This window comes from Mobula hypostoma, chromosome 12 (assembly GCF_963921235.1).
Source record: "Mobula hypostoma chromosome 12, sMobHyp1.1, whole genome shotgun sequence".
Taxonomy (NCBI): Eukaryota; Metazoa; Chordata; class Chondrichthyes; order Myliobatiformes; family Myliobatidae; genus Mobula; species Mobula hypostoma.
This window is the reverse complement of record NC_086108.1, coordinates 88104900-88120842: the sequence shown is the minus strand read 5'-3', so window position 1 is coordinate 88120842 and position 15943 is coordinate 88104900. Positions and strand designations below refer to the sequence as shown.

Genomic DNA, 15943 nt, shown 5'->3' with positions numbered 1-15943 from the left:
TGGAGAGCATCATCAGGAACCCCCTCACCACCCAGATTATGGGCTCTTGTCCTGCTGCCATCAGGGAGAAGGTACACGAGCCTCAGGACGCTCACCGCCAGGTTCAGGAACAGTTATTACTCCTCAACCATCAGACTTTTGAACCAGTGAGGATAACTTCATTCAACTTTACTGGCCAATGTGCAAAAAACAAGAAGAAAATGCAAAAAAAAGTAATAATAATAAATAAATGAGCAATTAAAATCTAAGAATGAGATGAAGACTCCTTGAAAGTGAGTCCATGGATTGTGGGAACAGTTCAGTGTTGGGGTGAGTGACATTGAGGTCTTCCCTATGGTAGTAGCAAGAAGAGCAGGGCCTTGGATGGTGGGGATCCTTGATGTTGGATGCTGCTTTCCTGTGACAGCACGCCATGTAGATGTGCTCAATGGTGGAGAGGGCATTACCCCTGATAGACTGGGCTGTATCCACTACCTTTTATAGGCTTCTGAAAAGTTAACACCAAGAAATTTATAGTTGTTGACACTCTGCACCTCTGAGTCCGCAGTGAGGTGGCTGGTGGACCTCCGGTTTCCTTCTTTTGAAGCCAATAATCATCTCCTTGGTGTTGCTAGCGTTGACTGAGAGATTGTTGTTGTGTCATCACTCAGGCAGATTTTCACTCTCCCTCCTATATGCTGACTTGTCACTACCTTTAATTCAGCCAACAACAGTGGTGTCATCAGCAAACTTAAATATGATAGTGGAGCTGTGCTCAGTTCACAGTCGTAAGTGTAAAGCGAGTTGACCAGGGGGGCTAATCACACAGCCTTGTGTTGCAACTGTGCTGGTGATGATTGAGGAGGAGATGTTGTTGCCAATCCGAACTGACTGAGATCTGTAAGTGAGGATATTGAAGATCCAGTTGCACAGGGGGGTATTCAGGCCCAGATCTTGGAACTAACTGATTAGTTTAGAGGTAATAATAGTACTGAATGATGAGCTGTAGTCAGTGAAGAGCATACTGATGTATGCAGCTTCACTGTCCCGATGTTCCAGGTTTGAATGAAGTGCCAATGAAATGGCATCTGCCACTGAGCTTTTGTTATGGTAGGCATATTGGAGTGCATCCAAGTTGCTTCTCAGACAGGAGTTGATATATTTCATCACCAACTTCTCAAACACTTCATCACAGTGGATGCAAGTACTACTGGATGATAATCATTGAAGAAGGTCACCACATTCTTCTTGGGCATCGATATAATTGAAGCCTGCTTGAAGCAGATGGATACCACAGACTGCCGAAGCGTGGGGTTAAAGATCTCAGTCATCGCTCCAGCCAGTTGATCAGCACAGGTATTTAATACTTGACCAGGTATCCCATCTGGGCTGAAATTTTTCCATGGGTCCACCCTTCCGAAGGATGCTCCTACGTTGGCCTCAGAGGCTGACATCATGGGGTCATTGGGGGCCGTGGGGGATCAAGAAGACGCCTCCATGTGCAAGCATAAAGGGCATTAAGCTCATCTGTGAGCGAAACCTTGTTGTTTCAGGTTTGGTTCAGAATTGCCACTTTGCATGTGCAATGACTTTCTGGAGGTCATACCTAAACCTCTTGTATTTTGCTTGATCGCCAGACCTGAACACCACTGATCTGGCTCCTGGAAGATTTCTGATCTCATGGCTTCTGGTTGGGGAAGATTCTGAATGATCTTGTGCCAACACACTCATCTACAACTTTTTTTTATAAACTCTGTGACAACAGTGGTGTACTCGTTCTGATCTTCTGATGAGTTCTTGAACATGACATAGTTCACTAACTCAAAGTACAGTGCAATATATAAATTAAATTATAAAAGAAATACATATATAAAAAATAAGTAGTGCAAAAATAGAGCAAACAATAATGAGTTGGTGTTCATGTTTGGAAATCAGATAGGGGAGAGGAAGAAGCTGTTCCTAAAATGTTGAGTATATGCTTTCTGGCTCCTTCACTTCCTCTCCGATGGCAGCAATGAGAAGAAGGTATGTCCTGGGTGGTGGGGGCCTTCATGATGGATGCCCATTGCCGTCAGTTTTACCAAGGCACCGTGATGTCACACTCAAACGACACCTTGATTTAAGAGTTATCACTCTCACTTCACCTTTAGAATGTACATCTTTAATATAGTGTATATTTGTACCAAGGTTATGATAAGATCTGGAGCCAAATGGTGCTGGCAGAACCCAGTTCATAACCACAACTGCTTGATAGCACTGTCTTAATGACTTACGTAACTATGCTGGTGATAGAGAGTAAACTGATCAGGTGTCAATTAATTGGATTGTTCCTGAGAATAGCACAGAGCTGGGATATATTTCACATTGACAGGGTTATAATTGTACAGGAACATCTGGGATGGTGGCATAGCTGGTTCTAATTGCAGGTCTTCTGCACTACAGTTCAGAATACGTCCAGCTCCAAAACCTTTCCATATCTAGTGCTCTCAGCCATGGCTTGATCTCACTTTGGCTCATAGGAATCTCAGGAGAAAGCTGAGATGAATTATCAAATAGGCATTTCCAGCTCCTCTTTAGCCTCTACTATCGTTTTGGAATGAGGATATTCTTGGAACTTCTTCCTCCCTTTTGGAAGTTTAATTGTCCACCAGCTTTCCTGCCTAAAGACCTATGATCTAATCTGATGGTTGTGAAATTGCTTCACTCTATCCATTTCATGCTTTATATGTTTCAAGTTGTTCTGTATTGCAGCTAGGCTGATATGTGTGTGTGTCGGGATGGACGACGGTGGTTTGCCTCCAACAATTCTCCGCGCAGCAGTCTCATCCACCGGCAGGAGATTCTGTTGATTGATCGAAGTGAAAACAGGCAAATTCCCATTAATTCCACAAATGGTCCTGGGCTGATTCTGGAAGTTTGATGCACATGTCGAGACCGTCGCTTCCCTTGGCTTCTCCTAATTTTTAAATAGCATTTTCATTCCCATCATTTTTTAAATACTTACCATGATAATCCTAACGAGTACTTCCACACATTTTCTGCATTTCCGGCTTATTTGTAAATAGAATGAGGAATCTGCTGGGTCATGAGACTTCACTTTGTAATGGCCGTCGTTACGGCTGCTGACAGTGATGGTCCATAGCAACTCACAGATGCCAGTTTTGAGCTGCCTGATCTCTTCTGGGTCTATCCCTGTTAGCAAAACTATAGTACCCACATTACAAAGAGGAGGCTGTCCTCCATGTGGAGATGGGACTTTATCACACATATATCCCTTGTATTGGTTCACTCACCATCTGCTGCAGAAGCAGTCAGACAGCAATGACCTTCAGAACACAGATGGGATCTGTGGTGGTGATATCAAGCCACTGTAAGTGAATTGAATTGACTTTATTTCTTGTACATGAGTAAAAATCTTTACGTTACATCTCCGTCTAAATGTGCAATTTATAGTAATAAATGGTATGTATTACAGGACAGTCAATGTAGCATAGCAATACAATTGTATCAGCATGAATTAATCAGTCTGATGGCCTGGTGGAAGAAGCTGTCCCGGAGCCTGTTGGTCCTGGCTTTTATGCTGCGGTACCGTTTCCCAGATGATAGCAGCTGGAACGGTTTGTGGTTGGGGTGGCTCGGGTCCCCAATGATCCTTCGGGCCCTTTTCATGCACCTGTCGCTGTAAATGAACTGAATAGTGGGAAGTTCACATTGACAGATGCGCCGGGCTGTCCGCACCACTCTCTGCAGAATCCTGCGTTTAAGGGAAGTACAGTTCCCTTACCAGGCAGTGATGCAGCCAGTCAGGATGCTCTCAATTGTGCCCCTGTAGAAAGTCCTTAGGATTTGAGGACCCATGCCAAACTTCTTCAACCGTCTGAGATGAAAGAAGCACTGTTGTGCCTTTTTCACCACACAGCCGGTATGTACAGACCACGCGAGATCCTTGGTGATGTGTACACCGTGGAACATTGCGGCTCCCCCACCAAGAGTGCATACTGTTGCCCTGGGTACTCTCAGTGTTATTCCACATCTAGGTGCATTCATTACTCAAGGAAGGATGATTGGTGGTAATCAGGAAGAGGCTTCCTTGTCAGTATTTGATCTGATGCCTTGAAATACCATGGAACCTGGAGACATTGTTTAGGATTCCAAGGGGGCTTCTCTTCACCCTACTACAGTGCCTTCCCTTCTCATTGCTGTGTTTTGCCAGTGAAACAGGAGGTAGCCTAAGATAATGCCAAAGATTCCTTAAGGTACGATTCCTATGTCAGACTGCTGCTTAACTATTCAAACGAGATACCGTTCCCCAACGTTTACAAGGAGAACTGGGCTGAGAACAACGTGATCTTATTTAAATTCAGTGTCTAGATTGGTTGAGGGTAGTCTCTAAGGTTCAAAGGTTAATTTATTATCAAAGTATACAATTCTGGAGAAGAGGAATTTCAGATAACCATAAAATTAAGAAAGGAAAGAAAGGCAGCCCAGTCAACCACCCTAATCGCTCCTCCCCGCACAACAAAAAGAAAACTCAGCAAGCGCATTGACCCCCCCCATACCCCTTCCCCGCACACAAAAAACAAGAAAGATCAGACAAAAAAAACACAGAATATTTAAAAAAAACTATAAGACTGAAAAAAGCTCTAAAGTCCAAATCCACATACAAAATGCAGAAAACATTCTCCAGGCACAGCGGCAGCCTCCACCCTCTCCAATAGTGGAGTGATCTCCCCAGCAATCAAAAGGCATTCTCTCCTTTCCGACAGCAGAGCAATCCTCCAGCATTTTGCGTGTGTTGCTTGGATTTCCAGCATCTGCAGATTTTCTCTCGCTTGTGATTGGATACCTACATTTTAATTGTGTTTCCAGTGTGCATAGCTCCTTATAGTATTAGAACAGTGCTTACAGCTACATATTATACAGTATTTTATGAGTAAAATGTGGAATTATGATATTGTAGCCATTAGTCAGATTTGGTTGCAGAAGGGGCAGGACTGGCAGATCAGTGTTCTGGAAACCCGTTGCTCTAGACGTGATAGCAAGAGGGATTAAAGGAGGAGGGGTGAGGTTACTAGTCAGGGAAAATGTCACGGCAGTGCTCCGTTAGGACAGACTGAAAAACTCGTCTAGTGAGGTATTATGGGTGTAAGTGAGGACTAAGAAAGGGATGTCCACATGAATGGGATATTATTATAGACCACCCAACAGTCTGCGGGATTTAGAGGAGCAAATTTGTAGAGAGATCACAGACTGTTGCGAGGAGGTAAGGTTTGTAATAGTAGGTCATTTTAACTTTCCACATATTGACTGAGACCCGCTTACTGTAAAAGGGCTGGGTGGGATAGAGTTTGCCAAATGTGTCCAGGAAAGCTTCCTGAATCAACACATGGAGGTCCCAACAAGAGAGAGTGCGATTTCCTTTTTGGGAATAAGATGGCATGTGACAGCAGTTTGTGTAGGGGAACACTTTGCATCTAGTGATCATACTGATATTAGCTTCAAGATAATTATGGAGAAGGATGGGCCTGATCTTTGGGTTGAGATCCTAAATTGAAGAAAGGCCCATTTTGATGATATGAAATGCGATCTGGCAAGGGTGGACTGGGACAGGTTGTTTTCTGACAAAGACGTACAGTACTTGATAAGTGGGAGGCGTTCAAAAATGAAATTTTGAGAGTACATGGTTTGCTTGTTTATGTCAGAATAAAGGACAAGGACAATGGGTTTAGGGAACCTTGTTTTTCAAGAGATATTAAAACCCTGGTTAAGAAAAACAAGATGCATAGCAGGTATATGCAGGAAGGAGCAAATAAGGTACTTGAGGAGTATAAGAAATGGAAGACAACACTTATGAAGGAGATCAGGAGGATTAAAAGAAGGCGTGAGGTTGTTCTAGTAGACAAGATGAAGGAGAATCCGTAGGGCTTTACTGAGATACTAAGAGCAAAAAAGATAGCAAGGGCCTGACAAGGTGTTCTCTTGCACCCTGTGGGAGGCTAGTGCAAAAATTGAAGGAGCTCTAGCAGAGATATTTAAAATGTCCTTACTGCTGGTTGAGGCGCTGGAGGATTGGGAGATAGCTAATGTTGTTTCATTATTCAAATAAATCCTTAAGAATAAGTGAGGAAATTATAGGCCAGTGAACCTGACGTTAGTAGTAGGTAAGTTATTGAAAGGTATTCTAAAGGACCTGGTGTATAAGTATTTGGATAGACAGAGACTGAATAAGGATAGTCAACATAACTTTGTGTAAATTGTGTCTAACCAATCTTACAGAGTTTTTCGAGGAAATTACCAGGAAAGTGGACGAAGGCAAAGCAGTGGATGTTGTCTACAGGGATTTTATCGAGGCCTTTGACAAGGTGCTGCATGGAACGTTGGTCAAAAAGTTCAGTTGCTAGGCATTCACAGTGAGTTGGATTAAACATTGGTTTCGCAGGAGAAGCCAGGGAGTGGTAGTAGATGGTTGCCTCTCTGTCTGGAGACCTGTGACTGGTGGAGTGCTGCAGAGATAGGTGCTAGGTCCGTTGTTGTTTGTGATCTGGATGAAAACGTAGAAAACTGGATCAGCAAATTTGCAGATGGCACCAAGATTGGGGGTGTAGTGAACAGTGAGGAAGACTATCAAAGCTTGCAGCAGGATCTGGAGCAACTGGAAAAATGAGCTAAAAAATGGCAGATAGAACTTAATGCAGACAAGTTTGAGGCGTCGCACTTTGGGAGGACCCATCAGGGTGGGTCTTGCATGGTAAGCAGTAGGGCACTAAGAAATGCAGTAGAACAGAGGGATCTGGGAATACAGAGCCGTGATTCCTTGAAAGTGATGTCACAACTAGATAACATCATAAAGAAAGCTCTTGACACTTTGGCTTTCATTAATCAATGTACTGAGTTGGGATGTTATGTTGAAATTGTACAAGACATTGGTGAGGCCTAATTTGAAGTATTGCATGCAGTTCTACAGGAAAGATATCAATAAGATTGAAAGAGTGCAGAGAAAATTTAGAAAATCATTGCCCAATCTTGAGGACCTGAGTTGTAGGTTAGAACTTTGTGCTCTAGATTGTAGGAGAATGAAAGGAGATTTGATAGAGGTGTTCAAAATAATAAGGGGATTACTGTGGATAGTGTAAACATAAACTGGCTTTTTTCCACTGAGGTTGGGTGTGATTAGAGCTAGAGGTCATGGGGTAAGGGTGAAAGGTGAACTGCTTAAGGGGGAACTTCTTCACTCGGAGACAGGGGAGCGTGTAGAATGAGCTGCCAGTGGAAGTGGGGAATTAGATTACGATTTCAAAATTTAAGAGAAATTTAGATAGGGGAGGTATGAAGGGCTATGGTCCAACTGCAGATTGGGATAGGTAAATTACGAGTTTGGCATGGCCTAGATGGGCTAGAAGGTCTGTTCTGTGCTGTAGAGTTCTATGACTCTGTTCAAAGGTACATTTATATCAGAGTGTGTGTATACAGTATAGGATCTGAAATTCCAAAGAACTTTGGGGTGAATTTCAGATTCTAAAATTATTCTGTTCTGTGTTTCTTTTTCCTTCATTCAGGAGCAATTTTAGACGTCTACCTAATCACCGACCTCAATTCTAAGAATGAGTTTCCCCTCTCTTGTGTGTCTGGTGAGCGTCACCCAGATGGATTGGAACTTAAAATGGAAAAGGATAGTTCGATAATTAAAGTGACTCAAAACAAGTTTCACTATAACCGAGACCCGAAGAAGCACAATCGTGTTCTGGGGAGATGCTTCTGTAAGGAATGGGAACAGATGGGCATCTACTACTGTGAAGCAAGACGGCAAATGGAGAAAACACATGTTGTGACAATTATTAACAGCGTTAAAGGTAGTCTTTACAATCACTGACATGACAAAAACAGGGGTGATATTAATCTTGTTGCTGGAGCCAATATGCTACACCATTGTTTTGCATTCGGCATGAGTGCATGAGTACGTGACTGTCTCGTTAGGCTCTGAGAGAAGTTCAGCATGCAACAAGGCCCCTTGGCCTGTCAACCATCCAGCACCTAGATATTCTAATCCTAGATTAATCCCAGTTTTTAAGTCAATTTACCTTCTCATCAACTCCCACCAGATTCTACCATTTGCCTGCACACTCAGGGGCTATTTAGCTTTTCCATCTGTACCTCACTGGAACATGAGAGAAACCTGGAACATCCTGTAGGAAACACACACAGTCTTATGAAGAATATGCATGCTCCACACAGACAGTACCCGAGGTCAGGGTTCAACCCTGGTTTCTGGCACTGTCAGCCAGTGGCTCGACCACCAGACGGCCTAGTTAGTTAAGTGCTGTGAACCAGGGATGAATTTGCTGACAACCACCTTCAATTTTAGTTTTCTTGCCAGAACCTTCAATTTCACCAAAGAGCAGAAATGAGTTAGACACCAAAATCACTCATGAAAATCACAGCCTAAAGTCGAGATTTGTCTGGAGGGTCACTCAACAAATGTAATAATATGATGATTACTTCATGCTTAACATCTGAAATTCAATTTCATTGCAGATATTAGAATTCTTTAATAGCAAGCTGCCTATCCATTTACTCCCTGCTCTGTACCCCCTCCCACAACCAGTTTCCCCCACAGTAATTTAATGACCTCATACAGCTTGACAAAATAAAACATTGAACCATAAGGAAGCCGTCTGATTGGCATCCAGTAATTGGTAAATGGGTTGTTATTTTCATATGTACCAAGAAAGATTGAAAAACTTCGTTTTGCATGCCATCCAGGCAGACGTATATACATCGAGGCATTATAAAGGCAAAAGCAATAACAATGCAGGATGTAGCAATACCTGTTGCTGTTACAGAAAAACTGTAGTTCAGGTGGACAAGTTAACTGCAAGCCCCAAGACTTGGCTGAATGAGAGAGCAAGAATTCACGTTTATCATATTAGAGGCCCATACAACAGTCCATAACACAGACAGAAGTTGCCCTTTAGCATGGTAGGGCATTTTTCTTTCAGCCTTCTGTATCTTCTGCCCAAAAGGGAAGGGAGAAGAGAAAATAACTGGGGTGGGAGATGTCTCTGCTTCTTCTGCCCAATGAGGGGGAGGAGAGAGAATGACTGGGATGGGAGGTGTCTTTGACTGTTGGTTACTTTCCCAAGGCAGCAGGAAGCACAGACAGAATAAACTGGATTGCATTTAAGCAGGCTGGTATTTAACTCACAAAGCCTTTGTGGCAGTATTTCAGAATCACAGAATGATTACAAATGAAAAGCTATCAATGTCGTACCAGCTCTTTGTATGAGAAATCCTAATTCTATTTCTCTATTCCCTTCACAAGGCCTGAGAAACCTATTTTTTTCCAGATTTTAATCCAGCTCTCTTTTGAATGCTGCTAATGAATCTGCCCGCTACAAACCCTGGCAAAACCCTCCACTCAACACCATAACCATCTCATGTATGAGGAGAAACCTCAACCTCTTCAGAATTCTGCTCCAGGAGCAGAATTAGGCCATTTGGCCCATCGAGTCTGCTCTGCCATTTCCTCATGGGTGGCAACTGGGAGATCCTATCTGTTGTGGCGGACGGAGCGGAGGTGCTCGATGAAGCGGTCCCCCAATCTGCGTCGGGTCTCACTGATGTAGAGGAGGCCGCACCGGGAGCACCGGATGCAATAAATGACCCCAAAAGGCTCACAAGTGAAGTGTTGCCTCACCTGGAAGGACTGTTTGGGGCCCTGAATGGTGGCATGGGAGGAGGTGTAGGGACAGGTAGAGCACTTGCGCTTACAGGGATAAGTGGTGGGTGGGAGATCCATGGAGAGGGACGTGTGGACCAGGAGTCGCAGAGGGAACGATCCCTGCAGAAAGTGGAGCTGGGTAGAGAGGGAAAGATGTGCTTAGTGGTGGGGTCCTGTTGAAGGTGTCAGAAGTTGCGAAGGATAATGTGCTGGATCCAGAGGCCGGTGGGGTGGTAGTTGAGGACAAGGGGAACTCTGTCCCTGTTGTGGTGACGGGAGGATGGGGTGAGGGCCGAAGTGCGGGAAATGGAGGAGATGCGGGTGAGGGCATCATTGATGACGTTAGAAGGGAAACCACGAAGAAAGAGGACATTTGAGATGTCCTGGAACAGAAAGCCTCATCCTGGGAGCATCCGGGTTGCCACCCACTTCAACTCTACTTCACATTCCCATTCAGATATGTCCATACATGGCCTCCTGTACTGCCATGATGAGGCCAAACTCAGGTTGGAGGAGCAACACCTCATGTACCATCTGGATAGTCTCCAGCCCCTGGAATGAACATTGAATTCTCCAACTTCCGGTAATTCCCTTCCCCTCCCTTCCCCCATCCCAGTTTCACTCTGTCCCCTCCTCCAGCTGCCTAATACCTCCCTCATGGTTCTGCCTCCTTCTACTACCCATTGTGATTTCCCCTATTCCTTCTTCACCTTTCCTGCCTATCCCCTCCCCCACCCCTTGATCTTTCCCCTTACTGGTTTTTCACCTGGCACCTACCAGCCTTCTCCTTCCCACCCTCCCCCCCACCTTCTTTATAGGGCCCCTGCCCCCTCCCTCTTCAGTCCTGACGAAGGGTCTCAGCCCGAAACGTTGACTGTTCATTTCCACGGATGCTGCCCAACCTGAGTTCCTCCAGCGTGTTGTGCATTGTTCCAACACTGTATTCCATCTGCCATTTTTTTGTCTATTCTCCTAATCTAAGTCCTTCTGTAGCCTCTCTACTTTCACAAAACTACCTGCCCCTCTACCTATCTTCGTATCATCTGCAAACTTTGCAAAAAAAGCCATCAATTCCATCATCCAAATCATTGACTTACAATATAAAAAGAATTGGTCCCAACCAGACCTCTGTGGAACACTAAAGTCACCAGCAGCCAGCCAGAAAAGGCTCCCTTCATTCCCACTCTTTGCCTCCAGCCAATCAGCCACTGCTTTATCCATGCTGGAGTCTTTCCTGTAATACCATGGGCTTGTATCTTGTTAAGCAGCCTGAGGTGTGGCACCTTGTCAAATTGTTCTACATCTGCTTTGTTCCGGTTCCCAGCAGAGCAATCCCATCAGTCTCAGTCTTTCCTTGCACTCCTGCCTTATTTTGCCTCATATGCCGTAAAGCTGCTCTTTCATTTTGCTGCTACATGTCCCCATTAAGGGGTCATTTACAGTGGACATATCTTTGGGATATGCAAAGAAACATGAACAACCATAATAAACATAATCAAAGAGAGAATGTGCAAACTCCATAGAGACAGTACCAAAGGTCAGGATCATATGTCACTAGAACGGTGAGGAGGCAGCACTATAATACTTTCAGATTTTGTTGAACAACTTCTTCAGAACCAAATTTCATAAGCAAACCGAGGACATCACTAACTACGTTTGGTAAAAGATTAACCAATATAACCAGCAGAGCCTGTGTTTGCAAACTTCCGCACTTCTTTTGCTAGGTGTACCAGTGTGTGGTAACTCCCTACCCCCATGACTAGTTAGCTCTGTAACTCTATCACAAAATGTTGCTGTGTTCATTTCTCCATCACCTTCATTGCTAATATGCCAGTGTTTGGTAATTCCACCATGAGGTAGGTCATTGTTTGGTAAACTGTCTAATGACTGTTGCTAGGTTTCTTTGACTTCATGAGGTGTGTCTGGGAATTTCCTAATCCCATTTGTAGGTGTGCCAATGCTTGATATTTTCCTAAATTCTACAAATCATCTGTCCATTGCAGGTAATCCCCGAGCCTCCCTCACTAATGGTGTCTATATTTGCTAACTCCTTCTCCGCCTCAAGTTGTTTTACATTTTGTAACTACCCCTCACATTCTTTGAATGTGTCAGTATTTGGAAGCTTCTGAAATTTCCCTACCTGACAACATCTTCAATACCATTGTGGTCGCTCTTCTACTCCAAGCTTCATGATCTATATTTGGTTCTCATTAAACACCTACTCGAATTAAAAATCTTCACTTTTCAAGTTCCTCAATAGACTAACCACCCCCACAAAGCCTGTTATCTTCTTCAGTGCTCAAACCAAAATACTTCCTTCCCTTTCAAGCTCTTGATCTTTCCCAGAGTCCTTCATCAATGGCCTTTCCTTCGAACATTATGGCCCTAAATTGTAGAATGCACTTCTTAACCTCTGTATCTCTCCTTCCTCTTTTTGAGGCTGCCTCTTGAACCCATCTTTTCAACAAGCTTTTGGTCTGATTCAATGTTATTTCATTCTGTGACTGTGCCAGATTTGATATTGCTCCGTTGAAATATCTTGGTAGATTTTGTAGTGTTAAAACATATATGAAATGAAACTTGTCATTCTCTAAACTTTCCACTCGTTACTTTGGTATTAAAGTTGTTTTGCTCTGACTTTCCAGCTGATTTCTACCCTAACAGACTCACAACCACAGTGAACAGGGGCGAAACTGCTTTCCTTCAAGTGCAGAAGCAGAATTTGTTAAACGAGGATGTCATGTTGAAATGCAATGGTGAGTGACTTGAACCTTCCTGTTTGCTTCATTGTCGGACTTTCCTGCAGGAGTGAGTGCCCTGCTGAAGGTGTTGGAAGGAGCTCAGCTTGATGTCTGCACGAGGGGCATGCCTGTGTGGAGTTTGGACGGTAATTATGAATGCAGTAATGAGGCATGACATGTCAACATGTAGCATGTGATAGGTGTTGCATTCTTGAGAGTAGGCACTGGTTTATCAATCTCTTTTAGAACAATTAAAAGAGATTGTCTCTTATTACTGGTGATATGTACCACCCAATATAGTAGAAAGAGAGCTACAGGAATCTTAGCAACGTACACAAAATGCTGGAGGAACGCAGCTGGTTAGGCAGTGTCTATAGAGGGGAATAAAGAGTCGGCGTCTTGGGCCGAGACCCTTCATCGGGACTGGAAGGGGGAAGAAGCCCGAATAAGGAGGTGGGGGAAGGGGAAGGAGTACAAGCTGGCAGGTGATAGGTGAAAGCAGTGAGGGAGAAAGTGGGTGGATGGGTGCGGTGGGTGGAGTGACGTGAAAAGCTGGGAGGTGATAAATGGAAAAGGTAAAGGGCTGAAAGAGGAATTGGAGTCAACCTTAGATTTCTAATTTCAGCCGATTCCTGCATTTCTAAATAATTGTACATTTGCCTTTCTGATTCTGTCTCCTTGTTCCTATTTACATTTTTCTTGATGAAATTCTGGAGCGATGTCTCACAGTGTGTGACATCTTGTTTTCTTAGGTAGCTACGTGAGTACAATCCACACCAATGAAATAAAAAATGGGACTGTTCCCTTGGAGTTTGAAAATGCGAGTTCATCTCACACCTGTGTTTATAGCACAACAGTACTCAGTGGCAATATTCTACAAGGTGCCTTCTTCAGACTTATAGTCCGAGGTAAGTTTCTTCTTGAATTTGGCAAACGGCAGCATATTTGGTCCAGTAGCCCTATCGAAACTAGACAGACGATCAAGAAACATGAGCTCAAATCTCAACAGGGCAGCAGAGGAATTTAAAATAAGTTAATTAAATAAACTCTAGAATTTTAAAACCAGAATTGTCATCTATAAAAACTCATCTGGGCTACCAGTTCCTATAAACTTTAGCTTATTTGTGACACCAGACCCAGAACAAAATGGTTTATTTTTTATCTGCCCTAAAGACAGTTTGGATTGCCATTAAGTTCATGGGAGATTTGGGATGGTCGGTAAACGCTGGCCTCTTGGTGATGCCCAAATGTTATAATTGAATAAATTAGTATATTTCATAAAGATAGGAGTTTTATGTAAATGATGGACGAGACCATGTGAGGTACCTATCCCTAGGCTTGCTATTTCTTTCATAGTACAAGAAAACTGAATTTAACATTTTAAATAAAATCATGTTTAATAAAAGCTAATTGTTTAAACAGTTTTCCTTTGATTAAGTTGGATAAAATCTGATTTTTAATAAGTTTAAAGTTGCAAAAACGATTAATATAGTAATGCCAATACAGTACTGCACTCCTTTTAAGGTCTCCTTTAGTTGAATATTGCAGAAGTTCCGTGTAATGCTGATAGCCTCATGGTGGTTGGTGAAATTAACAACAGGACTGTTCACAGGTTTTTCATACTTTCAATGACAGAGGCTGCTAGAGGCTGGAGAAACAGTTGAAGTATGAACAAAGCTGTGGATCTACCCACGACAATGCACAGGTCTCAACCTGATATGTTGACTGTCCATTTTCCTCCGAAGATGCTGCCTGAACCTCTGATTTCTCCAATAGTTTTTTTTTCCCTGCACTTCCACTCAGTTGCCACTTTATTAGGTACACCAATACACCTCATTAATGCAAATATCTAATCAGCCAATCACGCAGCAGCAACTCTACTTAAATGCATGTAGACATGGTCAAGAGATTCGGTTGTTGTTCAGACTAGACATCAGAATGGGGAAGAATGGTGATAGCAGTGACTTTGACCATGGAATGATTGGAACCAGATGAGGTGCTTTAAGTAGCTCCAAAACTGTTGATCTCCTGGGATTTTCATGCACAGTAGACTATAGAGTTTACAGAGAATGGTGTGAAAGATAATTTAAATGCCCTTTATAATTTATAAAACTGCATACAGTTTCTGTATTTTTTTTATTTTATATATTGAGACAGTGTGGTATCAGCCTTTCTGGCCCTTTGGATCCACGCCACCAGGCAATCCCCAATTTAATCCTAGCCTAATCATGAGGCAATTTACAATGACAAATCAACTGGTAGGTCTTTGGACTGTAGGAGGACACTGGAGCACAAACTCCTTACAGGCAGTGATGGGAATTGAACCCAGGTCTCCTGTGCTGTAACCTGTTGTGCTAACCACTACACTACCATGCTGCCCCCGTAATTATTTACAACGTAGTTCTCTATATTTGTTAAAAAACTGTTTTCAGCCAATAAAGACTGGGTTGCTCACAGGTCAGGAATGATTATGATTAAAAGTTTTTATATTTTTGGGTTCAACTGTATGAACAAAAGTGCTCCATTTATATATTTTTCAAGGAGTTTTTCAAAACAGCCGCAAGAAAAGAAATCATTGTTGCACATACCTTTTCAAGCCCTGTATAAAGTTTTTACATAATATAGTAATAAGACTGCGGAGAGTTCGAGTCACAAAGCCACAAGAGCATGGAATCAGGCTCTTTGTTCCATTAAATCCACACCAATCATTAACAGCTCATTTTACTCTAATCCTATCTTAATCTCACTTTTTTTAAAATCTTTCACACACTCACCTGTAGTTTTCGGTGGTTTTGTTTTCCTGCATCATGAGCCCCAAGCCTTGTCACATCAACCCCAAATGCAAGATAATCCCTCAGATTCAGACTTTGCTTGGTTTCTTCTCAGTCATCTAATCTATGATAGGTCTCATATTTCCATATATCCCAGAAACCCATTTGCTCTATGGAGTCCATTGGAGCATACCCATCAGTCCCTTTCTCAGTTATTTCCTAGTTACCTGTCCTCTCCCACATGCTGAACAATGTGTTCTCTATAACGCTGGCTAATATTGCAGCAATAGGTAAACAAATGACAAAATCTGCAAAGTCAACAGGTTAACTGTCAATAGATGCTGCATTAGTAATCTACATCTGATACTTTAAAATAATTGTCCATAACAGAACATTTGCATTTTTTCCTTTCATTTATATTTCAGATCATTTGTTTTTAACTTGCTTTTTGGTCCATCTACACTCAGCTATTAAAATAAGTTTATGAAAAGAAAAACAGATTTAACTAATCAAAACATTGTAACTAGCAGCATAGATAAGATCATCAAACTTTAAACCCTGTATGCTTAACCTATATGTCTTCCAAGTCATACAACAAGCCATTTAAGCCAAGGATCAATCTTAATTAATCTTTGTTGCGCACCGTCAGTCATAAGTATTTCCTTCCTTGGGTTGACCAAACCTGAGCATGAAATGTGAAGAGGAATGAAACAAATATTTTTGTCTGACTGCAT

At 42.7% G+C, this 15943-nt stretch overlaps 1 protein-coding gene across 4 annotated transcripts in view; it reads left to right on the top strand.

Moving 5' to 3' along the window:
- The window catches only part of tie1 (tyrosine kinase with immunoglobulin-like and EGF-like domains 1), a 107301-nt gene that overhangs the window by 19181 nt on the left and 72177 nt on the right, over positions 1-15943 (top strand). For all 4 annotated transcript variants that reach the window (XM_063065021.1, XM_063065023.1, XM_063065022.1 and 1 more), the window contains 3 exons: positions 7536-7829; positions 12343-12453; positions 13191-13346. In XM_063065021.1, the coding sequence (XP_062921091.1) occupies positions 7640-7829; positions 12343-12453; positions 13191-13346 (457 nt within the window). In that variant the 5' untranslated portion in view covers positions 7536-7639. The remainder of the gene's footprint in view (positions 1-7535; positions 7830-12342; positions 12454-13190; positions 13347-15943) is intronic.